Raw genomic sequence first — 25,238 nt, forward strand, 5'->3', positions numbered from 1 at the left:
CTCATTGTTCGAGCGCCAACCCTAGGACGGTCCCGCCGAGCCGCATTTCAAGTCACCGCCGCTGAGCTCGGCCACAGCTCCCATCTCCCAGTAGACCTTGACCGTCCTTCTAAACACTCAGTCATGGTCGGCGCTCGCAATGGGAAGGCCGCGGCCAGCAAGTCGCGCTCGGGAAGCAGCCAGCAGCCAACAGCTTCCTCGTCGTCTCCCGCGCCTCCTCCACCAGCCGCTCCCGGGGGAAGGGCGGATGGTCAACCACCAGTGGCGGGCCCAGCGGAGAGCATTTCGACGCGACAACGACGCGTGCTTCCCGCGCGCACGCGACGCGGCGGGCCTGGAGTGGGGAGCTGCGAAAGCGATTTAATGATCCTGGAGACGATGAAGCGCAGGTGTACGTCTCCCCCTTCCCCTGTCCGTTTAACTTGTCCTGTCCTTCATCCAACCATTCGTGTCCGTTTGCGTTGCCTACGATGCCCTCGTCTTCCACTACTTTCGTACCTATGGTGTGCCTTCGCTCACATCCGTGCGCGCAGTTGAGAGCGAGCCCCTCATCCCAGCAACGACGCCCTTCTTGTTGACGACCAACTCCACGCTCATCTCCTCTCTCGCCTCCGACGCAGGCGCATCGACGTCCGAGGCGGCCCACGCGCAACTCAACACGCTCGCGTACAGCCGCTACTTCGACCGGCCGGAAGTGCGCAAGGCGTATATGGAGCAGCAGCTCATCCAGACCCCAGAGTTCACGGAGCTTCCCCAGGATGCGCACGTTGGTGGCCGCTTCCGCCCGCGGAACTCGGAAGACGTTCGTCCCCTCCCCCTTTGCGTACATGCGCGTACTCACATGTGTCTATCTACTTTTGCTGCTGCAATGGATGTCGTGCGCCCTGAACCTTGTGACTTTGAACTACTGCGTCAATACGTAGGACACGGCAGACACGTCTGACGCGGCGTACGAGAAGCGCCACCGCAAGTACGAGACATTTGAAAAGCGGCAGCGCCTGCGCGAGAAGGAGAAGCTCAAGCACGAGCACTACAAGCTCAAGGAGCGCATCGAGCAGCTCCGCGCCATGGACTCTTCTGCGTTCCTCGCCATCCCCGCCTCTGAGTTCGCGGACACCCCGGGCTGCGGGCCCGAAGCGGCGGCGGCTGCTGCTAGTGGGGACGCGGCGAACCTCCACGGGGCTGCGGCATACCACGAGGGCGAGCGGAGGCGGAAAGTGATGTTGGATGTCGCGATGTCGCTGGAGGAGCGGTACCGGACGCTCCTGCCGCCGGATCGACGGTGGATGGAGAAGAAGGGGACGCCGAAGGGCAAGGGCGCTTCGGTGGAGGTCGTTGAGGTCAAGCACGAGGACGATACCGTGGAGGTTGAGGAGGACGCGGGTGTGGAAGAACTACCTGAAAAGGAGGAAGTGGAAGAAGACGCTGGGGAAGAGGAGATGGAGGAAGAGGATGAACTCATCGAGGACGAGGCGGACGACGATGGCGAGTCCGAAGTCGACCCCGACGAGAGCGATCGGCGCAAGTCGAAGCAGCTCAAGCTACGCATCAAGTTCCCTCCACGGATGCTCTCCTCCAAGCGGCAGTCTCCCAATCCACTCCCAACACGAGGAGGCGGGAAGCAGATCACACTATCTCCCTTCTTCAAGCATACGTCTGGTGGCAAAGGCCATACGACAAGCTCCCCTCTACGTTCAGCGTCGTACGTACCCACGGACAAGTACGGTCGATACTCAGAGGACCCCGAAGACGCCCTCCCTCCACCACCATCTGCCAAGCGACAACGCATACACGACGAATCCGCTTCCGCAGCCATCAAGGCGGCAAAATCCGCCCAAAGCTCAAAGTGGTCGAAGGCCCCGAAAGCGGCCAACGGCATAGACAAACGACACACCCACAGCGCAGAGTCGCGCACTGCTTCATCAGCGGGTAGGCCCTCGCCCACTATCACTAGCGCTAGTGCATACTCGGCCAGGAGATCTTACACGTCATATGCAGGCCTCGCGGGCAAGAAGGACGCGAACCCGTGCGTGCTCATGGTTGCCGCGCTGCGCCAGTCGAGCGCGCCGACGGCGCGCAAGACGCAGAGGCACGTCACCGCGTTCGGGTGCCGCGTACCGCAGGAGATCGAGGAGGTGCGCGACTTCGAGATCCCCGAGTGGGTTCTGGTGGACGAGAGCGCGAGCCAGGCGGGCGGCCATCACGGTGATCGCGAGGGGTCGTATTCTACGCACAACGAGCATGGAGAAGACGAATCGTCCATTGATGACTCCGGAACATAGTCTGTCTGCACGACGCGCTTCTCCTCTCAGATAGGTCGTATAGCCATTAACCGTTATTTTCCCGTCGTAGCGTATGTATAGCGTATGTACCAACCCAGGCTGCTAATACCCCATCTGAGCCGTTCACGCAGACACCTGCGGAGCGCTCTTGCCAACAAACTTCTCTACCACCGTCAGCGCGTCACTGCGCCTCTTAGGCGGGACTGCCCGGTTATGGCTCAAGGTGAACTCTGCAAGCTTCAGAGGCCCCAGCTTCCCGACGTCGGTTGTGAGGTAGGGCTTCGGCGCATAGCGAGAATAGTCCCCGGCGGCCTTCTCCAAGAGCAATTGAACGCGAGCTTGGGAAGGAGTGACGTTCTTCGCTGAGGGAGCGGATGCGATGGGAGAGCGCGTGTGCGCAGCGGGGGGCCCAAAGAGCTCCTTGAGGTCGCCAAGTAGCACTTTCGGCTGCAGCTTCGAGGACGAGGGGGCAGAGCACGGCTTCGCAACGTCCTTGCTTTCCTGCGACTCGGCGGATGCAGCATCCTGCTGACCCCACTGGCGCGGGGATACTGGGCGTGGCCTGGCGTAGGCAGGTCGGCCTTGCTGGTCTCTGTTCCGCGGGCGGTCTTGTTGTGGGCGGGGACCAGAGTACGCCTGCCCGTCACGACGGGGACCGTTATTCGGGCGGAGCGAACGTGGTCGTTGATACTGCTGCTGCTGCTGCTGCTGCTGCACCTCTACGCCGCCCTCCCCCTCCCGAGGCTGCGGCCTTGGTCCGCGATTCCATTTCTGACCCTTTTTCTTCACTGAGGGGTGTTCACCACTTAGAGAGGTGTGCTTGCGTGTACTGAGATAGTAACTCACAAACAGATATATTCCCCAGGCTCTCCGCGAGAGGTATTGCCCTCTTTTTGGGGGCGGGTGCAGCTTCGGGTTGTCCGTCAGAGCTCGCTTGCGTCTGCTGAGGTGCTGCTGCTGCTTCCGAAGAGTTGAATCGCGCGCATGAAGGAATGCTTCGCGCAGACGGAACCGCAGTTCTGGATACGAAGGCCGCAGTAGAGGGCAGTGAAGAGGACAGACGGATGAGCATGGCCCAAGAGCGTCCGCAGGACACAGATGGTCGTCGGTGTGCTGGACGGGATGTACAGAGCGGACCGAAAGCGCTCGCCGCGATGCGCGTCCGGACTGCTCCCGGCCGCAGACGCGGAGACGGTCATCTCGTCGGACGAGGCAGCGCACACCCAGCTTGCTTATAGTTATACACCCTGCGCTGCCTCTTCTTCTTGCTATTGTCTCTGCTATCCGCCCCTCTAGTCTCGGTCTGTCATGGGCCGCCTCACCGGACGGTTGTTTGTGCTATTCACGACGTGTCTCATCTGCTTCATTGCGTACTCAAGCCAGATATTCGTAATATGGCCTTGGTACGGCCGGGAGTTCTCTGTGGAGCTGCTGGGGCTCCTACTACCGTTCAAGTGAGTCCGAGAATCTCCACGACTGATCCTATCTGACTCCGAGGCGATAGTATCTTGGTGGGCATGCTGCTGTGGAATTACCGACTGTGTGTAATAACCGATCCGGGAGGCGTGCCATCGTCTTGGGTACGTCTATTGCGTAAACCTGCAGCAACGTGACACACTCTAAACGATTGCTCAGAGACCTGACTTGAATGATATGGACGGCTATGAAGTCAAGAAGTTGACCAGAGGGCCGCGGTACTGCCGGACATGCGAGAACTACAAGCCACCACGGGCTCACCATTGCAGGCAGTGTAAACGGTGCGTCTAGCAATCTTCGCGCGACGCTCTCTCCTCATGGGAATCTACTAGATGTGTGCTCAGAATGGGTATGACCTGCTATTTACGTTTTGATTCCGTTGCTCAAAGTTGGCACCAGACCACCACTGCCCATGGGTGAACAACTGCGTCGGTCATTACAACTACGGACACTTCATCCGCTTCCTCTTCTACGTCGACCTCGCATGCACATACCATGTGACCATGCTCACCAAGCGAGTGCTGTATAGCACGACATTCTGGGTACGCCTCTCGCCGCATTTGTGCCCTCCTGTTCTCAAGAGATCACAGGAGGAACCCAGCGGGCGCGAGCTGATATTCATAGTTCTGAATTACGCAACGTGCATACCTGTACTGCTTGCAGTTGGCATCTTCAGGTAGTGCCATCGTTCTTGCGTTCATCGCATCAACTGATATCTGCCGCGCTAGCCTCTATCACTTCTACGCGGTATACAGCAATACCACGACCATCGAGGGATGGGAGAAAGATAAGGTGGCCACTCTAGTCCGCCGTGGTAGGATACGCGAGGTACGTTCCCCTCTCTGTGCCGCTGCTTCCCTTCAACTTCCACTGACCCCCGTTACGAATTGCAGGTCAAGTTCCCCTACGTAAGGTTACTTAGAGCACGAGACTCCTCCCAATTTCTCATAGTTACGTGTAGAACCTCGGCCTACGTCGGAACATCGAAAGCATTCTAGGCTCGAACCCGCTCCTGTGGTGCTGGCCGACCGTCCCGCCCGGGAACGGGCTGAAGTACCAGCTCGCGGACGGCGACGGTAAGTGGATTGAGTTTACGATGCGGAGACCGCGGGGCGAGGACGGCGAGGACGAGGCGTATGGCGTAGACGGCGACTACTTGCCCGAACCTTGACGACTTGACGACGACATGTTACGACCGACCGACACGAGCCAGGTGTGCAACCATCGCGAATCGCTTCACGAAGTAAGCACTCATTCGACACCTTGTAGCCATATTTTCTTCGCGCCTCGCCCCCGTTCTTCCGCTACCGGCTCCGCTCATGTCCTCTCTTGTGGCCTATGACAGACGCTGACCCGCACGACAGGTGTGGACGTCGGCCAGTGGCCGCCCCAAGATCCCGACCGTTACCTATACCCCGAAGACGACCCAGACCACAAGCTCGAGCTCCCCGCCTCGCCCTGGACGTATGCCAACGGTTCCGTGAACCCCGACCTCCGGCCCACAACCACCGGCACGGCACGTAGGCGCAACCCCGCTCGCGCCCGCGCCAAGGCCGCCGAAGGTCCCTACGCCTCCGTCCCGCCGTACCATCCCGACTACCACCGACAGGAGAGCCACGAGACATACCCCGTCGACTCCGAGGACGAGGACGAGCAGTACGCGGACGAGCACCCGGGACGTCGGCGAGAGTTCCTGAGGCGGGGCTCGGAGGGGTACGAGGTTCGCCCGATCGACAGGGAGGAGCTGCTCAAGCAGTACATCGTGGACCGGACGGCGGAGCCTGGGCGGTACCAGCTGTACGTCCCGGACCCGCCCAGCGAGCCGGAGAGCGGGCCGGAGGCGGAAGACGAGCAGATCCCCTTGGCTGAGAAGCTCGAGCGGTGGCGCGCGACTAGCGCATAGCGCTTTGGTTGTCACTGCGTGCACATCTATACATCGCGTTATGGTTATCTATCATTGACATTAGAGGTGTGTTCTCGATGAGTCGGACACTATGGACAATCGGTATTATTCCGCTATACATACACATAATAGATAGCTGTACACCGTACGCGAGACGAGTACTACATGAGAAGAGGACAACGAAAGGGACTCCGACAGAACAGACAACACACAAAACAAGAGACAAATAATGTCCGATACGGAAGACGGGATATCCCACAGAGTGTAGACTGGAAGACATTAGACGATCACTAATAGGCAGGTCTATCTAAGTAAACTCTCCACACCATCCCGCCCTTCTCGCCCACCTCCAGCATGTTCAGGCCGGGAAGGACAGGCGTCTCCCACGTGCTGGCCTCGGTCTCTGTGAGAAGGACCCCGTTGAGCTTGACCTGGATAGGTCCAGGCTGCGAATCGGACGCCTTCCCCTTCGCCTTCTTCGCTATCCGCGCAGACCGCGTCCGCTTGCGCGGCGACCGAGTTGCAGCCTTGCGCTTCGACGGCGAGGTGGGTTCCTCCTCTTCTTCCTCCTCCTCTTCCTCCTGTGGTACGGCCGCGTCCTCGTCGCTCTCAGCCTCATGATCGTCGTGCGTCACGAACGTCACGTCCGAGATGACGATGGTCGCCTCCGGCCCGTCCAGCCGCATCGCCCACGTCCTAACTCCGTCTGAGTGATCGAGAACGAGCCGCCGGTACGCAGGCATCGTCGTGATGACGGCATGCTTCAGCGAGTGTGCGTACTGATTGACAGCTGGGAGCGATTGTAGGGAAGCGGCGGCGGACGGGGTTGAATCAGCGACTGTGAGCGCGCCGGTGTTTAGGAGAGCAGGCGACTTAGAAGGCGCCTTGGGAGGGGCCGGGACCAGACTGGGTTGCTGGTAGCCAGAGTTGGGAAGATAGATGCCTGCGCCGTTTGCTTGTGGGTAGCCGGCCGGCTGAGCGGAGCTTGCGATGGACGGCAATGGGTTTGCTGGAGAAAGAGCGGTTGCGCGGACGGCATTCGAGGAAGAAGGGGCTTGAGAGGAGATTGCACGGACGGGCGGAGGCACGGGTGTGGGTGCGATCACAGGCGCTACAGGCGGGGACTTGACGGGATTCGCAGGAATGCGCACGGACGGCCCTGCATCAGCTGGTTTGACATCCTGCTTTGTTTGTGCTTGGAGGTTCGAGGAGGAGGCTGCGTGAGAACGGCCAACTACAATCGAATTTGTGGACGGAAGCGAGGGAGCGGGGGCTGCGGTTGGTTTGGCAGGGGCAGGAGCTTGTGGCATCTTGAGCTTAATCTTAGTCGGGTGCTCACCGGCGTTGGCATATGCGGGTATTGAGAAAGGTTCAGGGAGATCGGCCATCAGCTTTCTGAAATAATCCTATAGAGCATGAGGCGGCCGTCATCAAGGGAATCACACTTAACATGTACGTCAGAGACATACCCGTAATGCCGTCGCATCTTCCCATATTTGAGTGTGCTCCTGATTGAATTCCAACGCATTTGAGAACACCAACTCAACATCGTTGGCAAAGTCGAACGGCCTATGATATTCTTTCCGCTTCAACTTTTTCTGAAAAGACAGAGAAACTTGTCAAGAAGTGACATAGAATCACGCACGAGATGCTTACGAAGACGTTCTCTAGACTCTGAGGCTTCTTGATTATGGTGTAGTACATGGGCCACTGTTTGCGGCTAGGCAACTCCATGAACTCGGCCGATAGCACGCGGCCCCTGCGACAAATGGTCAGCCCGTCAGTACTTAGCAGCTTACAACGGCACCTACTTGTCATCCGTCTTGTCCACCAGCTTCTGCAACTTTGTTTTGAGGAGACGATAAAGATTAGGAGCTTTCTTCCTCTCATCGTCCGAGCCTTCGCCGTCGCGATTTTCTTCCTCGTTGCCAGCGATACGATTATACTCTTTGGATAGCGATTTCTGTCCATGGGGAACATGTGTTGAGCAACATGCAGCAATTGGAAGTGAGGCGGAGAAAGACATATATATGATGCATCTGAGGCTCCAAGCTCTCCAGGCAACAGTGCTCACATGCAAAAATTTGGCGTCCTTGAATATTTGGCTTTCCTTCATGTTGTAACGCTTGGCGTTGCGGAAACATGTTTCGAAGTCCTGCCGGACGGCATCGAGGGTCTGGTATTCTCTTGCATCAAGCTTCGCCTTGATATCGTCCAGAGCTACGGGCCGTTTTATCTGCGCGTAATAGTCTGGGTATTGTCGTTTCGAGGGAAGACGCATGAACTGAAAAGAGGCAATTTGGCCTCTGAGAATATGTGGTGAGACATGGAGTACGATGAGGACGTGATGGCGGCGTCAAAGGAGGAGTTGGACGTTAGGGTCGTTATATGCGAGATGTAACTGAACCATCACGCACTCCTTGTTGACTGCGTCCTTCAACGCCTGCCACAGCTGCAGCCCCTTCTCCCTCACCTCGTCCTTGTCCTCAGCCACCGATCCTACGTTCTCAAGGTCTCCCTTTGCATCTCCGGTGGGCGTGTGCTCCTTGGCGTCATGCTTGTGCTCCGGACTTGTGCTACTCGTGGCTGGGGCCTCCTTCCGACGTTTGGCGCGCGGTGCGTCGACGTCCACTCCTGTGGCGGCAAAACTCCTGGCCTCCCTCTTCGACATCGTACTCGTGCTGCGACAATGCGGGAAAGCTGGTTGTACGAAGTCCAGTACGAGCAGGAGGGCCCCAGTGCGCGAGACCGTCTCGGGGGGACAGCTCGGGCCAGCCGTTGGGCTCAACCGCTCCGATCCCGTAAACGCGTCACGTGATCCACTACAGCCGTGTCGTCCTTGCCCAAGTGAACCAAGGAACGATTTGCGCTTTCCTTACTTGCAAGCTTCAAGGATCTAATGCACGGGAAAAGTGGTGGTCTCAGGCTACATTTACACTATATACGTACGATAAAGTAGAAATAGTTATATGAATCATCGGCGTACACACACTACTGCAAAGTTGTCTGTTTGTGCTCTCGCTGCCTAACAATGACCGGCAGCGGCGGTCGAGTCAAGATGAAGTAATCCAGCAGCCCGTTCTCGTACGCGACTGGGTCGAAGCTGTTGTCCAAGCTCAGGTCGACCCGCTGGATGATCCCGCTGACCACCATGCGCAACTCCTGCATCGCGAGGCCCTTGCCCGGGCAATTACCGGGTCCGAACGAGAACGGGAAAAAGGCGGCAGTGTTGTGCACAAGCTTCATCCCAATGACGCTCTTGTCGTCCGCTGCCGCATGGATCCAACGCTCCGGCCAGAAGCTATCTGGCAGGGGCGAGAAATTGCGACTGTCCCTGTGTATACTATACATGTGCACCGTAGTTATTGTCCCTTCTGGAAGATAACTACGGACGTCTGTAATGTCAGCGACGACATCGACATAGATGACACTTTCAATGGAAGGCGCTGACCTGTCTTCCAGTATTTTTCCCCCGCTACCAATTGGTACGACACGTTGGCTCCCGTCGCTTACGGGTGGGAAGAGACGCATCGCCTCATTGCTAGGATGTGCACGGTCAGCAGACATCGTGGTGGCTTGGCCGCCCTGAAAGAACCTACATGACCGCATTCAGATACGGCATATTCGCATGATGCTTCGTGTTCAGGGCGTCTTCCCCCGATGGGTAATAGGAATCGACTTCCGCTCTAAGTCGGGTGTATGCTTCTGGGTGCGTGAGCAGACAGTAGAAGATGTTTGAGAGGACGCTTGAGGTAGTGTCTGAGCCTGCTACTATGGCCAGAGTCCCGTCGGCTACAACCTCTGGAAGCGGTCGCGGATGTTCGAACCCGTCCTCGTTGTTCTGCACACCGCTCAGTCGGAGAGCTCAACACATGGAAAACTAGCGGTGAGACGCTTACAAGATAGTAGAATAAATCTTTCCGGGAAGTATTCCCTAGTTTGACACGCTCCAAGGTGCGCTGGATGCAGAAGCTACGCATCTCCTTCATTTTCGCTCCAAGGCCAGGGAACGTGCGGATGTAATCGGCCATCCATGGGAGATGACCAAAAGTGTCGGAGTTCCTATCCGCCGCAACGTCAAGATGTGAGGCTCAGCGAACGTGACCTAATGCACTCACACCAGGCCTACTTCCAGCAAGGACCAGACGCTGCCCTCGTCCCCATTGAGCAGCATCTCGGACCCACCGCCGAATCTAGACGGACACGGGACCCCGTCCGGTATTGAAAATCCACACAATGCCTCGTATGAAGCGGGGAAGTACTCACGCCATGTCGCTCATCAGGTCGTACCTGTCAAATTTACTCGTCAGCACGCTGCGTTCGCATAACCTCAATCGACAGCGGCAAGCGATGGGACCCTGCAATTCAGCCTACTGAACACTCACGCAAACCAGCTGAACCATTTCGCAAGGTTCGTCGGAGGCTTTGAGCTTGGGTTTTGGCTTTGAGAAGCAGCAAGCCGGCTGACGAGCTGTTCGGCGCGGGCTGCGACGAATGGCTCCAAATCTTTCAGGCTTGCCACGTTCAGGGCACGGTTCCACGGCTTCCGGCGACGCAAGTGCTCCTTCGGGTCACTGATGGCGATAAGAGGCTGGACGCTCTGTGTTGCCGTTCGCGCATGCCACTCTGCGCCGCAGTAGGGATCAGCATTGCTACATCAATCGGTTAGAAGCAGCAGGTGAGCACTCACGCGGACCTTTGTGTAAACCCGAGGTTCCCATGAAAGCTTGGATGGCCGCGGGGTTATTTATCGACACTTCGTTCGGGCCTGCATACCGGGAGGGGTTATTTCGATGTGCTCGTCGCCCCTGACTGGGGCTATGAGGTCACTCACCGACCCTGACGATGTCCCCGTACCGTCGATGAAGCCCTTGAGTGTATATGTGGCGCCTCCCTGCTCGCGAGATCCATGCCATACGCAACTTGGATAACCTCAGTAAGAGGGGTCCTGGGTAGCGTGCGAGTGGGTGCCAAGGGGAAAGACGATAGAGTGCAACGGAGCATATAAGCGTGATCCAGAATGTGACTAAAGCCACCGGGACCGCTTTGGTAGCTGGGAGGTGATCGAGTAGAGGCAGAACGAGTAAAGAAGGTGTAGCGAGCAACAGCAGTGCATGAACTGTCAGACGATGCGGCTCATATCGCTTGAAGACGAAATGAACGATCTAGATGGCCCCTCACTCGTCTATAACATGCACGGAACATGAGAAGGTTCACTCACCAGAGCGACCCCGGCGATAGTAAGCAGTGCACGCTCGTTAGCTAGAGGGAACATCGGCATCGTAGTGGTCTTGGCGGCCTAGTGGAGAGAGGTCCGTCTTGCTGGCTCTTATACGAAGATGTATGCTATATGAATCCCGTGTTGTCCGAGCGCGCGGCGACCAATGATCTCTCGGTTATCAAGCTGGGTACAAGCATCCATCGTTTATGCAGCCGGAGACAAATCACAATGCCGAAGTGACGTCCTAAGAGTCCCGGAGAAGGGCTCTCCCCATGGCCAGAACGCTTGACGGCCAAAGGGGCACCCAGGGTCAAGCAGCGCGCCTGCAAGGTGTTTGAAAGCTTCGCCGGCCCCCTAGTAGCATCTGTAGCGCAATATGCAGAAGGGGTCCTGCTCAATCCGATACGTGTTACCTACATCTCACCAATCCGCAGCCGTGCCTCTCGGGCAGAAAGGGCAGGAGAACGGCAGCCGCTCGGGAGCGACGGAGTCTCTCCACACTTCCGTTCCGCTGTCTTGGATCCGGTGACTTACTGCCGTTGTCCCGTCGGAGCACGGCAGTCGCTTGAGAAATTGACCGGTGTGGAAGCCCCCAGGCTATAGCTTCTTATGTAACAGTGGGCTAACCGCGGCTACAGCGATTCGGTCATCTTGACAGAACTCTACTAAGTGGCCGGTCTATCCAAAGAAGTGAATTCGGCTACCTACCTTGCGTCCGTTGACGTCCACTACAGCGTCGCACTGGCCGCATGCAGCTGGTATGGCTGAGGTCAAGGAGATGACAACCTGGAGACCAATTCCGCGCGTTCCTATTGACCAACACTCATCTGATAACAGAAGAGATAGCCATCGTGGGATCTGCGCCTATGTACGACTCTCGCGTACCTCGGCTGCCGTACGCTAACTGCGAAGGGGAACATTACAGCGCCTTCAAACGATGGACCCTCTTGAAACAAACACGTTCAAGCCGATGAGCAGCCGAAAGGTCTGCGAGCCCAATGAGGTTGGTCTGACCCGCTGGAACCCAACTGAGCAGGGGACCAAGGCGCGCTCAAGATGATGCTCTTGGGCGTCGTGAGTTGGGAATCGGGCTTACATCTGGGTCGGCTCTCTGACCGACCTGAGCGTGTTTTCTTGAGAGGGCCTATCGTGTTTAGAAGCGATGCCAAGCTTCCCACAGCCCTTCGTCCGGGACGGCGAGCGATTGTGGGAGGAAAGTCGCCGATGAGTACATGTTCTATCTGTGAGAAGTCAGGATAAGCGCTAGTGTAACGTACATACTAGATCTTCTGTCTCGTTCGCAACCGTCGTACGCCCTCGTCTCTGCTTATGCGGCTTTTGTGAGGACCGCTGATCTAAGCTGCATGTGGCCGCTCCTGGCCGGGCGCCTTCAACCGAGTCCGGCCTGGCCTTACGCACATAGTGCGGAAAACCGGGGTCAGTACCGCGCCATCAGTATAGCGACTAGGGTCCGGCTCACCTCGTGTGCTCCAAGCTTGGGAACGAACCTCGCAAGTCGGGAGGACCCTCTGAAGCCTAGCAAGCAACTGACCAATCCTGCATGGGCGGATCTCCTTCGGCGTGCCATCTTGACCCCGACGATGAGTTGAAGCAGACGATCGTCTGCGTTCGTATGCATGAGTAGGTCGTCCGGATCACGCTGTGGTTGACAGCGGCGCGCATGAGCGCAGCTCGAGAGTAGCCGAAACTGCTCGCGTCATCCCTCACGCCACTCACCGACTCGGCGCCCGGAAACGCCCTTGGGAGGAGTCGGGCTGGGTCCTAGTCACGTCCGAGGCCGTAGAGTGTGTCGACTTGAAACAACTTCTCCTTCTCCTATCTATTGAGCGCAACATTCTTGTGGCTGCTGTGTCGCTTAGCGGTACCCACACTCGAATGGTGAAATAGATTCTGAATCGGGTTATCCTTCTGGCAACGTCGATAGGATGAAATTCCTGCTCGGGTCCAGAGGACTCACGATACCTTACCTCTAGGTACGAAGCAGATGAGTGGCGTATGGATGTCGTAGCAACGCCCTGAGAGCTTGCGATATATTTCGGCCTGGCAGTCGCCCAAATGCGTCGCTTCACCACCGCCCGCGGGTCAAGGATGGAGAAGACGACTTTTCCGCATTCCAGCAGCACATGGCGTACCCCTTAACGGCCTAGTCCCGATCCGATGCCCCGCGTGAGCTATCGGTCGGAAACCCTCCAACATCCAACTCGACGAGAGAAGGGCGGCCAGCTCGGCGTGCGTCCCGTGCTTCTGGGCGTACACGCGGCTACTATCAGCCATCAACCGCCAGGCAGTTGAATGGGCGAAACCGCATCCTCCCGCGACATACGCGGACGTGGCTGTCAGCCGAGAGTGTCTGGACATGGAAGGTCGTGAGTGCGGTACATCATGTACTCTACGACTGTATTGGAGATGTAATCAATACACACAGACCGTATCGATAACCCATAGCCCTCCACGAGCTCACATACCACCCCATGGCAAAGGCCGTCTATGTTATACCCTATGTCTAGTCCATGTATGCGTTTGCCTGCCCGATACATGATGCGGATTTTCATTGTATCTTTGCCACACGGAGCTTGCGCATGCGCCTCATCGCTGCCTGAGAATGTTTGTTGATGCCTCCATGGAAGGCCCAGTCCGCGTCTTGCCCCGCGTCTTTTCCCATTGCATCGTCATCCATCTTGCCGACCGCGTATCGTCGCAGAAGGGCCGCTCCACCGGGCTGTCGACCGCGTGAGCTGGCGTGGGAGGTCCCCAAGGGAAAAGACGTACATGTTCAGTAAGATACCGAGTCACGTCGACCGCATAGCCGCCGAGCACGATGACACAACGGCTCTGCTGCGTCGCGTACTCGATGGCTCGCTTTCGAGTCCAATACTCGCCGTCCCACTGGTCACTCTCGTAATCGGTGTTACCGGGGGTGGATGATGTCTCCGAAATCGACAAAGGATCGTACTGCGAGGAAGATCCATACTCCTCTTTCTGACGCATGTAGTCCCTCGCTGCTTTGATCTCGTCTACACGTGCCCGCCGGAGACCCGAGGCAAGCCCGAGGCGATGGAGCAAAATGATAGCCCACTTGGACGGGTCCCAGTCGAACGGCGACGGACCTGATCGGAAGTCGTGTGGAAAACTGTGCTGGAAGACGCGAAGAGATCAAATCGAAGAAGGGGGGAAATAAAATGAGATGTGGCGTTATAGTTCCCGCACTACATAGCGGATGGACAAGAAGGGCTTACATGCTGGTCCGAAGAGAACCGGGGGAAGAACATGAGGAGCCCAGCCTATCACGAGCAAGCGGAGGACGTACGAAGTTGTGGTTCCCTTCCCCGCATGTCAAAAGGGCAAGAACCTAAAGTACAGATGTTGGTTGTGACTCAACTTGGTGTTGATACGAGTATCGGAAGAAGAGTGTACCAGATTGGACTTGGAGGTGTTATCATCGGAGTACGGCTGCAGTCCGTCCCAATGGGCGAGCCTTGTCAAGCTAGAGGTCAGCAGGGAAGCAGCCCTTAGACGTTGCCGGCGAGAGCTCACGAATTTACAAGGAAGGTGCAATGCCAGACTGCAGGGCATCAGCTCGGCATCAGAGACATTGGCTCGGCAACATACTCAGCAACCTCGAAACGAGTCCCGCATACACGAAGGCGCCGAGAGGGTCCCCCCACGCGAGCCCAATTGCCGGTGGGGCGATGAAGCCCGTAATGAGCGCGAGAGGAACTGCAACGTGCCTCAGCTTCGGTTTCACACAGAAACGATCGATGTCTGCTGACCGTAGTATTGGTGCTGAAATTGAACCACTGTCACCGGGGCTGTTAGCCAATGCGCATGCAAGGAAAAGCGAGAGAAAAGAGGATGTTTGCCAGACCCTGAGGGGCATGGTACATGACCTGTCCGCGTACGGACTCAAGCATCTGGAGCCTCGAGTCCGAAAGGGACGAGACCCGCCCGGAGCCAGATTTATCCGCAAGTGGAAGGCTGTTCGGCACAGAAGTGGACGCACGATGAGCAGAGGTGTGTTCAAGCCCGGCCCCAAATCGCGTTGGACGAATAGGCTTCACATACCCGTTCTACTTGCGTCTCCGTTTCTGATGCATGACACGAAGTCTGCAAGCCGCCAATGGACTCCTTGGGATACAGCAAGCGAAGAGGCGAGCGATGAGCTGAAACGAGATACGTGACCCACACCGGGGGGCGCTCAACAGTCCATCCACGGCACCGTCGTATTCAACCACCTCAGCAGTACGAAACATACTCTTCCAGACCCTCTCGCCGAAGCAACTCGCACTTCGGATAGAAAGTGGAAAAGCGCATAGTTCGCAAGCCCAAGCAGACGCAGCCGTGGACTTGTTTTCGGACTGCACACAACCTGAGCCAGATCCAATTGTCCCGCTCGTGCTCTAGAGTAACCAAATCCGCTCATCCCGAGCCAAGACCCTTGAGGCTCGAGCCTAGTAGAACCTTTCCAGATGCGACGTACCTGGGTCTTTCTCCAAATCATCGCGCTCGATTGTCTTCATCCGCTCATATTGCGACTTGAAGAATATCCATCCCATGTGACTCCAGAAGAGACCCCTCGTAGCAGCGTACCTGGCAACACGTCCGCGTCATCGTCACTTTTCGATCCGATGCGAGTCGCTTACGGGTCATGAAGAGGGTCGTCTGTGAACCTCTGTAATGCCGGTGATTTATGAGCACGCTCCATTGAACTCGGTATCGAGTGTACGTACATGATGCAGTCTATGTCTCAAGCACCTACAGCAGTCAATGTCGCGGACTATCCCAAAACAGGAAACTGGCGTACCACCACTGCAAGTTGCCGCGACGTCCATGTGTGACATGTCAAGTTCCCGGTTACGCTTACGTACCACGCTCTATGCGCTGCCAACATACCTTGATGGACCCCTGGAAGGCGCTTGCTCCCAGCAGCGCCAAAATCGACCGGACAAGGAGCGTCGCGCGGAAGGCGCGATGCGAATAGAGTCGGTGATAACCGACAGTGACTCTGCGGAGCATTAGAGCCCAACTGGAGCGCATATAGCGACTGCAAATTCACCCCATGGACGCCGCCTGCCACAGGAAGACCGCGAGCCAAAGAGACTGGGGCATTGCCCGTGCCGGCGGGTGATACCAGACGCCTAGGGCCGCGGCGATATGCGTGGCGACGAAAAACAACCCGTTAGACCACCAGATGCCTTCGCGAGGGGCGTTCGAGCCGGGCTTCATTGGATCCGAGTCAGTGCTTGCGCCCATAGTCGTCCAGGTCGTCGGAGGGTCGCAGTGATGGTGGTTGGGGAGAGAGCAGCAGGTTGGGGTTGCGGCCGCATATCAGGTCGGGTGGGAAGAAGGAGATGGGTGTCCCGTAACGGTCGCAGAGCGGGCGTCGAGCGTGTGTGCTGACAGCGGCGTCGCGCGGTCTCCACTTCTACAGAGCCGTTCTCTGACGCGATGGCTGTGTTGTCAACATGGTCACGTGGCCGCGACCGTAGCGCGAGGCACGGCAGGCAAAGCGCGATGGTTCAGGTGAGGAAATCTATGTCAAATATACGGGCGATGCAACGTGCCCATAAGATTTCCCAAATCACAAAGAGGGATACAAAGGCCCTCTAGAAATGCTAGGGTCAGGTTGCGTTGCCCATAAATGCCGCACAGATTTCCCTGCTTGGAGCCTGGCGCTTTGCCCGCCGTGAGGCCGTCGTGGTATGTCTGCACCGTCTCCTTTCCCGCCATCATAGCGTCCCAACCAACAGATCGCAGAACGTCCTCAAGCCTGTCTCCGACAATATCGTAGGTACTCAGCTTCTTGACAGTGCGCTGCCTACCGTGTCTCAAGAGATTAGCAAAGGTCTACGTCCCCTCAATCCCTCACCATTGAAGTCTGCATCGATTCCGTGGAATCTGCCATCGCGTGGGTTACTCTTGCTGCGACCAATCATCCTCTTCTTTCATCCGCTTTGTCGATCAGAGCACACCTCGGACGAGCCGATCGCCTCGAGCTCTGTGGCAATCTCGGGGTAGGCGGGGGCACCACGCCCAGCATCGGCCTCTTCAAGCAAGTGCGCGCAGCAATCCCCGGCACTCCCATCATGGTATGTCCACACCATTCGCCCGGAGTCCACTGGATCTGCATACGCTAATTGCCTCTCAAGGTGATGGTTCGACCTCGGACGGGCGACTTCTTCTACTCGGAAGCTGAGCTTGAAGTCATGAAAGAAGACATTCGGGCATTCAGAGACGCCGGCGCGGATGGCGTCGTGTTCGGTATCCTCAACAAGGACGGTCGGATCGATGTGGACCACACACAATCGTGAGTCCGCAGGCTTTGGAGAGGTCTCAAGCTGTCCAGTTGATGGGTCACAGGCTTGCACAGGAGGCAGGAGACATGCAAAGTACGCCTGCATCCCATCATCAATGCAAGAAGTCGCTGGGCCCATCCACATTCAGTTTGCTTTCATAGGGCATTCGACATGAGCAGCCAGGACGTCCTCACAGGTACGCTATTGCAAGCGAATTCCTGCGACCCTGCACACTGAGGTTCGCATATAGCCCACCTGGACATCTCGAAGATACCGCAAGTAACGCGCATCTTGACGAGCGGACAAGCTCCCACAGCTCCGTCGCCAGCTGCGCTCCCCAAGCTGCGAACTTTGATACGCACAGCCTCTCACATGCCAGCCTCAGCCACAATCCTGGTCGGCTCGGGTGTGAATGCACAGACGATTGGTCCCCTCCTGAAGGAACTGCTTCCGTGCGGGCTGAGAGAGGTGCACCTGAGCGGGGGAAGCTGGGTCGCAAGCGAGATGGAGTTCCGAAGGCCCCAGATGGGTATGGGAGTCGGCGGAGATGGAGAGTGGGGGATATGGCGGACGAGCGAGGAACGCGTGAGGGAGGTCAGAAGCATAGTGGACGCAGCATGGGAACAGTTCGTGGAAAATACGAAGGTTGAGACAAATTGAGATAACGCGAAGGCGCATATATGGACGTCGATCTGTTCGCTACTACAAAAAGTCCGTAGTCCGAAGAGTTCAACTATGGTACAGTAACCAATCCTCCTTCCTGTCATATACGTAGCATGAAGGGTATACACGAGAAAGGACAACTCGTCATAAGAGACAAACACCATCTCAACGCGAACCAGAAGATGTTACAGGGAACTTAGCCGCTGCACGGCGCATGCTACAGCAAGACGAACGCTCACCGCGCAAGCCCCTCGTAGTACCTCACGATCCCCTTGATCCCCGGGCACACCGCCAGCCGCACCCGCTCGTTCTCCCTGAACATGACAGCGCGCCCGGTACCCTCCAACCACTTCATCAGCCCGCCGTCCTTCGCCATCTCGCTCCTGTCCTTGACGAAGTGCGCGAGCCGATCGCGCTGAAGTGCCCAGCGCAGGCGTCGTACGGCGGAGACGAGCGGCGCGGCGACGTGCGTCGAGGACGTGTCGCGCGGGAGGACCCGCGTGTGGTAAAACGCTTCGCGCACTGCGGGCGACGAGCGCGTGTGCAGCGAGCGCGCGAGGATGGTGCGCGCGTGCGTCCATTGGAGGCGAGTCGCGCTCTCGTACTGACGCACCATCTGGTGCAGACCCTCAGGAGCAGGAATCGGGAGACTTCGCAGCACTAGACGTACAATTGGGGAACCGAAATATAACCCGTCCCTCCAGCGTCTCTCGATACCCAGACCGCGCAGGATGTTCCTGTGTACAAGCTCGGGAATTGACGGCCTCAGTGGCAGCCCTTGAGCATTAGTGCCAAAGAGGGAATGAGAGACGCGAGATGGACCGATGACCCAAACGCGTTCGTGGTGGAGAAGGGGGTCGTCAACTAGAGGGGCGAGCTCTGGAAAGACTTGTGCCAGAGACGCAAGCTCCGGGAGGTCGAGAAACGACACTGTCAATCGAGTTCAACCGAGCTCAACTCAGTAGACACGACCGGTTGTGGGAGATGTACTTACGTATATACAATAGTAGCTCAGGAGGTAGGTCGAGAAGCATATCAACAAGTGTACGGCAGCTCGAGTGGAATAGAGATGGGCCTAGGAGCAGGTGTCGGGCGGACGACCAAGAGGTGCGCGATATAAAGCAGTGATAGGTATAGCAAGCTCAGAGCGTCGTCCACTAAGAAGGGCAACCGCTGCGACTCGAACCGTTCAGCAACGGTGCAGCAGCGGAGGACTGCGCGAGAGTCGCGCCACAGTCGCTGCGGCAACCCGAATCCCGATGACGTCGGGGATCGGCCTCCCCACCCGATCCCATCTCATTGCCAGCGGCCACAAGCTGGGATGCTGCGTTCGTCGGTATTTTCAGCCTTCTGCTTGTCTCGGGCCATTTCACAAACAAGCCACTGTCTCATCTTATGAGATAAAACTGTTCTGGAGGGCAGGTGCTCGTTGAGGTGACGTGCATCTGCAACGTCTTCGGCTCAGAACACCGTCCTTCGAAAGTTCAGCTTTCTGACTATTGCCATTTCACCTCAGATTCGTAGCAGCTTCACTCGATATAAGCCTAACTCTACTGATCATCTCAGCTAACAGGTTCCAGCAACAGGCTCCAGCATTCAGCATGCAGGAGCCCATCATATTCAATGACATCCCGACCAAGGCTGAAGGAAACCGTGGAAAACGAGGTGCGCACAACAGTCTACCTCAATTGTGATTCGCTCTCTAGACGAGCTTACCTCCATAGAGTCACTCGTCCCGCGGACCGCCGTCAACTCCCTCCGACAGCCCCTTCCGGACCAGGCTGAGCCGCAGACGATTGAAGCATTTCTTCAGCAGATCAGCCCTTCCATGGGTCGCCATGCGCAGGTCTTCCGAGACCTTGGTATCGATGTCCCGCGTGTTCCCGTGCTTGCACAGCTGGACGGGGAGTCGTATCTGGAATTCGAGGATGCTCTAGTAACAGGGGCCTGACATTGATGGAGTGCTTCTTCGCTAAAGTCAAGATACGCAGCGTTGTACAAGCAGGGCCACTGGAACCATTACTAGTAACTTCCCAAAAGTGAATACGACCAAACCGCACGGACGGTCAGAGTGCCTCTCCTGCTAGCCACCGGTTCACGAGTTCCAGAGCGCGTTTAGGTTGGTCAAAAGGCACCTAACATCATTTGCGGGTGATGCCCCTACATTTAGTGCTAACCTTCGAGTAGGACTGAAGTATACGCACCAGATGACCAGCGTCGTGGACAGTCGCGAATGTGAGGACGCCCTCAGTCCTTGTGCGGCCGGCGATCTCTCCGTCGACCAGCCAGTCCCGCAGGGGTGTATTCGCAAACCTTTCCTGACCAGACCATTCGAGCTTGAGAGTGCCCCTTTCAACCATGATCTGCAGCAGTTTAGCAATGCTCACAGGTTAACGGAGAGGATGAAGGCGGCTCACGTGGTTCCCGACATAGTCGGTGTCGCCGGCATAGATAAGAGCACGCACTCCACGCTCGAGCAGTGCTTCCGTATAATGCTCCGCCCTGAAAGCAAAGGTATCCACTGGTGAGAACCGCGCATTCAATGCATTGTCGTTTAAGGTATAGTTGCTGTGTCCAGGATCGATACCGAGGATGGACTGAACGTGTGGTTGGTTCAGGTAGACAGTGATGTTTCTGGTAGCCTCATAGATTAGCTAGGAAGAGAGGTTGAATCTGATTAGAGCGTACTGGAGTGAGGGGTAGCAGGCTTCGGAATCTCCACCGACATCCGTGCTGCAGCGGCCCATCGCAATTGAGTATATGTTGTTACTGGAGGATGAACCGCTTACCAGGGCCGCCGGTAGTCATATGGATTTCGTTCTTTGAAAGCAGTTCGATTCAAACTCGATGTCTGCGCTTAGGAGATCGTGACTGACCTCCGATCCAACCGGCGAACGTGTCCCAACAGAACTCCCACGCCGCGGAGCAATCAAGGATATCGAGAGTGTCCTTGCAAGACTGCTGTGCCCGCTTCCTGCATCGAGGGACCAGCTGCTTCAGATGGACACACTCTCTGGGAAAGTAGTGAGCTTCGTACGGCTATGGAACAGAAGGTCTGCAGCTCACGAGATGCTCTTGAATGGGGGATAGCCATGGTATCCACACTGGAGCTCATAGAGCGACAACATCATCTCGAAGAAATCTTGTGGGCCATTGCCTGGTACCACGCGTTCAGTAAATGCACCTCAGTTATATATGGCACCACTTGCCAATGATGATGGAGGTTAGGTTGATGGGAGTCATGTCCGCCTCCTCTAGCGCCGCGTTGCGGTCGTATATTTCTGAGGCATATACCGGGATGTAACGTCCCTAGAAGGCTATTATGAATGTGCCAAGCGTCGGATACAGTCATGTACACGCAGGGGTGTGCTTACAGCGTACGACTCGCCGGCCATGTGGAATGGGCGTCCCTTGAACTTTGTGAAGTGTTCAAAGAAGATGGCAACGAATGCGGCTATGTCCCTGGCCGCCTCCAAAGTTGAGTCCTAAGCGATGACCGCCGTATTGAGCACTCTCATACAGCTGAATCCTCGATGACATACATACCACTTGTTCGCCGTAGTCCGCATACGAAAAGCCAACTCCGATGGGTTGATCTATGAAGAAGATGTTCGCATGCTCGTTCCAGGAGTAATCAAAGCGCGCTGTTGTATTTGCTCCAGTCACGCGGCATGGTCCTAAAGCACAGATATCATCATGGATCAGCCAGCTACGGACCAGTAGGACAATGAAGTCGAACCAAGTTCCATGAAAAGGCCGTATGATGACGACGAGCCAGGGCCGCCATTCGTCCAAAAGATGACATCGTCAGAGTCGGGATCGCGTCGGCTTTCGAAGAAATAGAAGAACAGGTGTCGAGCCTCAATGTCAATGTACCCGGTGTATGCTCTGTGTTACGATGTAAGCGCAGGAGCCCCCTATGCAGCGCTACAAGAACTGTGACTCACTGTACTTCCTCATCACAAAACTTGCTCTCTTTGATGCGGACGCTGTGCGCAGGGAAGCTTGGGTGCTGCAGGATCGTATATTGCGACGGAGAGATATTGTGTAAGTCCTCTACAGGGCTGAACAGTCCGGAGTCGTAGGGCTGATTAGCCAATGAACTCCGAGTCTGAGCGCCGAAAGAATGCTGAGAAGCAGCCGTGAAAGGGAGGAGTGTGAGCGAGAGAAAGTACAAGACCGTCATTGCACCCCTCGATTCTCCGTAGTGCTCGTAGATCCTGCGGATGCACCTTATATACTTGTTGGGAAGTGCAGAGGTCGAATATTGGACTGCGCGGTGCTGCGAGTCTCACTTGGCGGCCCGCTGGAAGAACACTCACTACGTGACATCAGTCGCGGCGCAGTACAGGAACTACAGTGGCATCGTAGATCGTAGATCTTCCATGAGTACCAAAACAGATTATATCAGCACTGGCTGACTCACCCAAACATCCCAAGACAGAATGCTTACCCAAAATAACGACGCCGGCAGGATTCGAACCTGCGCCTCCAAAGGAGAACAGATTTCTAATCTGTCGCCGTAACCACTTGGCTACAGCGCCGTGAAAGCAGGTCCCAGCAAATACCTATCACCCGTTCAAGCCATCTCTCTCTTCGAACCTGCTCGACGGGACTCTGGAAACGACGACCGTATCTCAAGCGTACTGCGCATGGATCTGTGCTTCTCAATCTCCGTCTACACACTTCTCTGGGGAGATATATAGTCTCCAGGCCCATGACCTGCGTAGTTGGGTTGTTGAGATTCTGCCTCAGCAGAATCGATGATGCGCGTGCAGCGTCGGTATTAGGTAATGCTGCCGCTCCGTGCTCATGGTACTTGCTCATGACGAAGGGATGATGGCCGAAGCATCTAGTCGCGACACCGGTTCTGCAGATCAGTTACCCATGCCAACTCGGAGGCATTTAGATCAACATCTCCATGCAAAGAGACTGACCGTAGGAGCTCATGCTGTGCGGCCACCATACGGTCGGTTGTTCGCCGAGGGAAGTCCTTGTTTACAACTTTGCGGTACGGTGAGTAGGATATCTTGCCCCAGACGGAGTGCGGCCGCGTTAGCTCAAGGAAGACTACTGATCAAGTCCTGATTCTGTGCCTCCACTAATAGCAAAGAAGATCGCAGCGTGTCCAACGTTCTTATCTGAAGCGCATGCTCCCGAAGCTTGATGAGAGTTGCAACAGGAGGCCCAGCTTGTTTCGGGCGCGTGTGCAATTTCGTTCGTGGCCCACACGGTGTGGTCACGATTGCCGAGGAATGTTCTTAGCTCCCATCCGATACAGGATCACATCACGGACGCGCTGACAGCCACGGCACGTAGGCATGTGCTATCACGTTCTCGACTTCTGTTCATCTCAAGTATACAGCGGACGAGGCAACGGAAGTCGATGAGCAAGCGACATCCATGCCCATCGACGTATTTAAGTTCGTTACGGACGGACTTGGGTTTTCCGCTCCTGCCCCGGTGGACACCGCACAGTCAGCACGATGGTCGGAATCGCTCTGTCCGCTCTCTCAGCGCTCGCCCTCTCCCTGTCTGCTGCGGCGTCGCCCCTTCGCCTGGCAAAGCGCGACCCGGTGCCATCGTTTGTCCTTGAACATGCACCGCTGTCGTACCTCTACTCCAAGGAGCAATGGTGGCCTTCGGACGTTGCGGTCCACCTGACCCACGTTACGCCCCAGGTGAACTTCACGAACATCGCGGATGCCGTCACGTTCGAGACCATCCCCTCACTGGCCAGCGATGTCTTCCTGACTTCGAAGGACGACGTGACGACGTCTCCCGATTGGATTACAAATGATGCTGGCAAGCCCGATGCCAATGGGCTCAGCACGGCACCGTCGACGATCGTCCTGGTGAACAAGCCCGGAGGCATTCTCGACGCGTTCTTCTTTTACTTCTACTCCTATGACCACGGAGGAAAGGTGAGCGCCGCGCTAACATTCTGCTTGCCAACCATGATTGTGACACCAACTCGCTCGTGTCGTCCAGGTTCTGGACATTGAGTTCGGCGATCACGTAGGCGACTGGGAACACACCATGGTCCGCTTCACCAACGGCACTCCCACCGAGTTCTACCTCTCCGCACACTCTGGCGGCTCCGCATACACATTCGACGCGGTCAACAAGACCAACGGCCGCCCGATCTCGTACATTGGCGTCGGCACGCACGCCAACTACGCCACCCCCGGCAAGCACTGCCACGACCTGCCCGGAGACCTGCTCTGCGACCAGACTGACGCCAGTTTCGTCTGGGACCTCGCCGCGAACTACCGTGCGTTCTGGTTCGACAACAGCACCCAGACGTTCAGCGTTGCTGGTGGCGCGGGCTCCGGCGCGCAGTCCATCGATGCCGAAGGCGCAGGCTGGCTGCAGTACGAGGGCGCGTGGGGTGATGAGCAGTACCCAGACGACGAGCACGGGCAGTACTGTCTCGTGATTGGGAGCCTGGTCGACGAGTGTCAGTTTGTCAGCGGTCCTACTGGTGCGTGGGCGTGTCCTTCGGTCCGAATAATCTTCACTCACGCGTTTGTCGTATGCAGGTCCTATCAAGAAAAACCTTGGACGCACGGCTGTCTGTCAGAAGGAGAGCAGCTGCACGGTCGCAACGTCGCTTTGAGGATATTTGATTGTAGGATTGTGACGAGCGTCTCGTGTAGGATCTATACCCTGTATGCAACAGCGATTCAACGGCACCTTGGGAGCTTCCTGAGACATGAAGAAGCTTAGCCGACACGCATCCTGTCCACTTGGACGAAGGCGTTGGTTCATACCGCTGCTCGATACGACCCCTCGAAGCGTCGACGTCCAGGTAAGGCTTGCGGGTCCGAGCCTGCAGCGAGGCACGGATCGAATTTGATGATGACGTGCGCCTTGATGTGTACGTTGGAAATCGTGCTGATTGACGGTCATGCGGGTATGCACCCGGTCGGTCCGCGGCAAGCAGTTAGCAACTGCGGCGTATCGATAGGGCTGCTTGTATGCGCGGGTCACCGCGTTGCTTGCCTGTGAGCTGTGCATACCCGGCGAGGTGGGAGAGAAGCTGTGAAAGCCGGTGTCGGCTACTGCGGCGCGAACGGCCGAGGAAACAGCCCTAAATAATCCCTTTCTGGTGCACTGTAGACGATGTCCTGTTCTGCAGCTGCGTCGGACGGAGTCCGGATATACCTGTGGATAAGTCATGAAACAGAGTGCCATACGAGCCTGTGTCAAGATGGAAACGGTGGAAGATTGATGCGCGGAGTGGCTGCGAATGAGGCGCCTTGAGGCGGCGGCAGCAGCTTGGAAGAGTCCTCTACGTACAAGCGACGCCAATGACCTGAGTGTCTCATATCCCTTCTTCCCGCCACTCCTTCTCTCGTTCTTTTCCCTCCCATCTC

At 56.7% G+C, this 25,238-nt stretch overlaps 8 protein-coding genes and 1 non-coding gene across 9 annotated transcripts; 5 read left to right on the top strand and 4 right to left on the bottom strand.

Annotated features, from left to right (window-relative positions):
* The first annotated feature begins 33 nt into the window (after positions 1-33).
* On the top strand, positions 34-3,401 carry DICSQDRAFT_131543 (uncharacterized protein). The gene is made up of 4 exons (XM_007360617.1): positions 34-391; positions 534-802; positions 924-3,070; positions 3,129-3,401. The coding sequence occupies exons 1-3, from the start codon at positions 124-126 to the stop codon at positions 2,280-2,282; spliced, it is 1,896 nt and encodes a 631-aa protein (XP_007360679.1). The 5' UTR covers positions 34-123; the 3' UTR covers positions 2,283-3,070; positions 3,129-3,401.
* A 130-nt stretch (positions 3,402-3,531) lies between these two features.
* DICSQDRAFT_76854 (zf-DHHC-domain-containing protein) lies at positions 3,532-8,418 on the top strand. Its single transcript, XM_007360618.1, has 14 exons — positions 3,532-3,736; positions 3,787-3,862; positions 3,918-4,039; positions 4,091-4,107; positions 4,158-4,300; positions 4,349-4,434; positions 4,487-4,586; positions 4,652-4,666; positions 4,720-4,834; positions 5,123-7,067; positions 7,131-7,259; positions 7,318-7,420; positions 7,473-7,967; positions 8,079-8,418. Exons 1-10 carry the CDS (start codon positions 3,591-3,593, stop codon positions 5,659-5,661), a joined length of 1,359 nt encoding a protein of 452 aa, XP_007360680.1. The 5' UTR covers positions 3,532-3,590; the 3' UTR covers positions 5,662-7,067; positions 7,131-7,259; positions 7,318-7,420; positions 7,473-7,967; positions 8,079-8,418.
* Positions 8,419-8,652: 234 nt separating this feature from the next.
* Positions 8,653-10,942, bottom strand: DICSQDRAFT_151582 (high nitrogen upregulated cytochrome P450 monooxygenase 2; the record flags this gene model as incomplete). The annotated part of the gene is made up of 10 exons (XM_007360619.1): positions 8,653-9,046; positions 9,113-9,202; positions 9,261-9,502; positions 9,561-9,723; positions 9,780-9,854; positions 9,928-9,951; positions 10,047-10,287; positions 10,352-10,429; positions 10,496-10,826; positions 10,883-10,942. The coding sequence occupies 10 exons, from the start codon at positions 10,940-10,942 to the stop codon at positions 8,653-8,655; spliced, it is 1,698 nt and encodes a 565-aa protein (XP_007360681.1).
* A 2,509-nt stretch (positions 10,943-13,451) lies between these two features.
* On the bottom strand, positions 13,452-16,126 carry DICSQDRAFT_46920 (uncharacterized protein; the record flags this gene model as incomplete). Its single annotated transcript, XM_007359806.1, has 13 exons — positions 13,452-13,622; positions 13,673-14,038; positions 14,211-14,252; positions 14,318-14,378; positions 14,438-14,465; positions 14,513-14,620; positions 14,674-14,700; positions 15,381-15,490; positions 15,544-15,572; positions 15,631-15,655; positions 15,705-15,709; positions 15,794-15,905; positions 15,957-16,126. 13 exons carry the CDS (start codon positions 16,124-16,126, stop codon positions 13,452-13,454), a joined length of 1,254 nt encoding a protein of 417 aa, XP_007359868.1.
* A 415-nt stretch (positions 16,127-16,541) lies between these two features.
* Positions 16,542-19,028, top strand: DICSQDRAFT_151585 (uncharacterized protein; the record flags this gene model as incomplete). The annotated part of the gene is made up of 8 exons (XM_007360620.1): positions 16,542-16,600; positions 16,746-16,989; positions 17,050-17,207; positions 17,261-17,289; positions 17,345-17,392; positions 17,447-18,475; positions 18,530-18,789; positions 18,854-19,028. 6 exons carry the CDS (start codon positions 16,542-16,544, stop codon positions 17,854-17,856), a joined length of 948 nt encoding a protein of 315 aa, XP_007360682.1. The 3' UTR covers positions 17,857-18,475; positions 18,530-18,789; positions 18,854-19,028.
* A 432-nt stretch (positions 19,029-19,460) lies between these two features.
* Positions 19,461-19,810, top strand: DICSQDRAFT_165105 (uncharacterized protein; the record flags this gene model as incomplete). The annotated part of the gene is made up of 2 exons (XM_007360621.1): positions 19,461-19,524; positions 19,566-19,810. 2 exons carry the CDS (start codon positions 19,461-19,463, stop codon positions 19,808-19,810), a joined length of 309 nt encoding a protein of 102 aa, XP_007360683.1.
* On the bottom strand, positions 19,796-22,189 carry DICSQDRAFT_131556 (serine carboxypeptidase). Its single transcript, XM_007360622.1, has 12 exons — positions 21,807-22,189; positions 21,599-21,747; positions 21,406-21,536; positions 21,234-21,344; positions 21,069-21,168; positions 20,926-21,016; positions 20,736-20,872; positions 20,649-20,679; positions 20,548-20,592; positions 20,277-20,493; positions 20,064-20,222; positions 19,796-19,994 (listed from the first exon to the last, which is right to left on the bottom strand). Exons 1-12 carry the CDS (start codon positions 22,043-22,045, stop codon positions 19,926-19,928), a joined length of 1,479 nt encoding a protein of 492 aa, XP_007360684.1. The 5' UTR covers positions 22,046-22,189; the 3' UTR covers positions 19,796-19,925.
* Positions 22,190-22,321: 132 nt separating this feature from the next.
* Positions 22,322-22,403, bottom strand: DICSQDRAFT_t6. Its single transcript has one exon. It is a non-coding gene; the product is annotated as a tRNA-Ser (tRNA).
* A 942-nt stretch (positions 22,404-23,345) lies between these two features.
* On the top strand, positions 23,346-24,478 carry DICSQDRAFT_142837 (uncharacterized protein; the record flags this gene model as incomplete). The annotated part of the gene is made up of 3 exons (XM_007360623.1): positions 23,346-23,783; positions 23,851-24,343; positions 24,402-24,478. 3 exons carry the CDS (start codon positions 23,346-23,348, stop codon positions 24,476-24,478), a joined length of 1,008 nt encoding a protein of 335 aa, XP_007360685.1.
* Positions 24,479-25,238: the final 760 nt, after the last annotated feature.

The sequence above is a fragment of the Dichomitus squalens genome, assembly GCF_000275845.1.
Source record: "Dichomitus squalens LYAD-421 SS1 unplaced genomic scaffold DICSQscaffold_1, whole genome shotgun sequence".
In the NCBI taxonomy this organism is placed as follows: Eukaryota; Fungi; Basidiomycota; class Agaricomycetes; order Polyporales; family Polyporaceae; genus Dichomitus; species Dichomitus squalens.

Coding starts and splice junctions, on each gene's coding strand:
- DICSQDRAFT_131543 (XM_007360617.1), top strand. CDS start 124: ATGGTCGGCGCTCGCAATGGGAAGGCCGCGGCCAGCAAGTCGCGCTCG. Junction 392..533: donor GGAGACGATGAAGCGCAGGT/GTACGTCTCCCC, acceptor CCGTGCGCGCAG/TTGAGAGCGAGCCCCTCATC. Junction 803..923: donor GCCCGCGGAACTCGGAAGAC/GTTCGTCCCCTC, acceptor GTCAATACGTAG/GACACGGCAGACACGTCTGA.
- DICSQDRAFT_76854 (XM_007360618.1), top strand. CDS start 3,591: ATGGGCCGCCTCACCGGACGGTTGTTTGTGCTATTCACGACGTGTCTC. Junction 3,737..3,786: donor GGGCTCCTACTACCGTTCAA/GTGAGTCCGAGA, acceptor CCGAGGCGATAG/TATCTTGGTGGGCATGCTGC. Junction 4,435..4,486: donor CTTGCAGTTGGCATCTTCAG/GTAGTGCCATCG, acceptor CTGCCGCGCTAG/CCTCTATCACTTCTACGCGG.
- DICSQDRAFT_131556 (XM_007360622.1), bottom strand. CDS start 22,045: ATGACGGTCTTGTACTTTCTCTCGCTCACACTCCTCCCTTTCACGGCT. Junction 20,494..20,547: donor GCCTGCTACCCCTCACTCCA/GTACGCTCTAAT, acceptor TGAGGCTACCAG/AAACATCACTGTCTACCTGA. Junction 19,995..20,063: donor TCCACGACGCTGGTCATCTG/GTGCGTATACTT, acceptor AAATGATGTTAG/GTGCCTTTTGACCAACCTAA.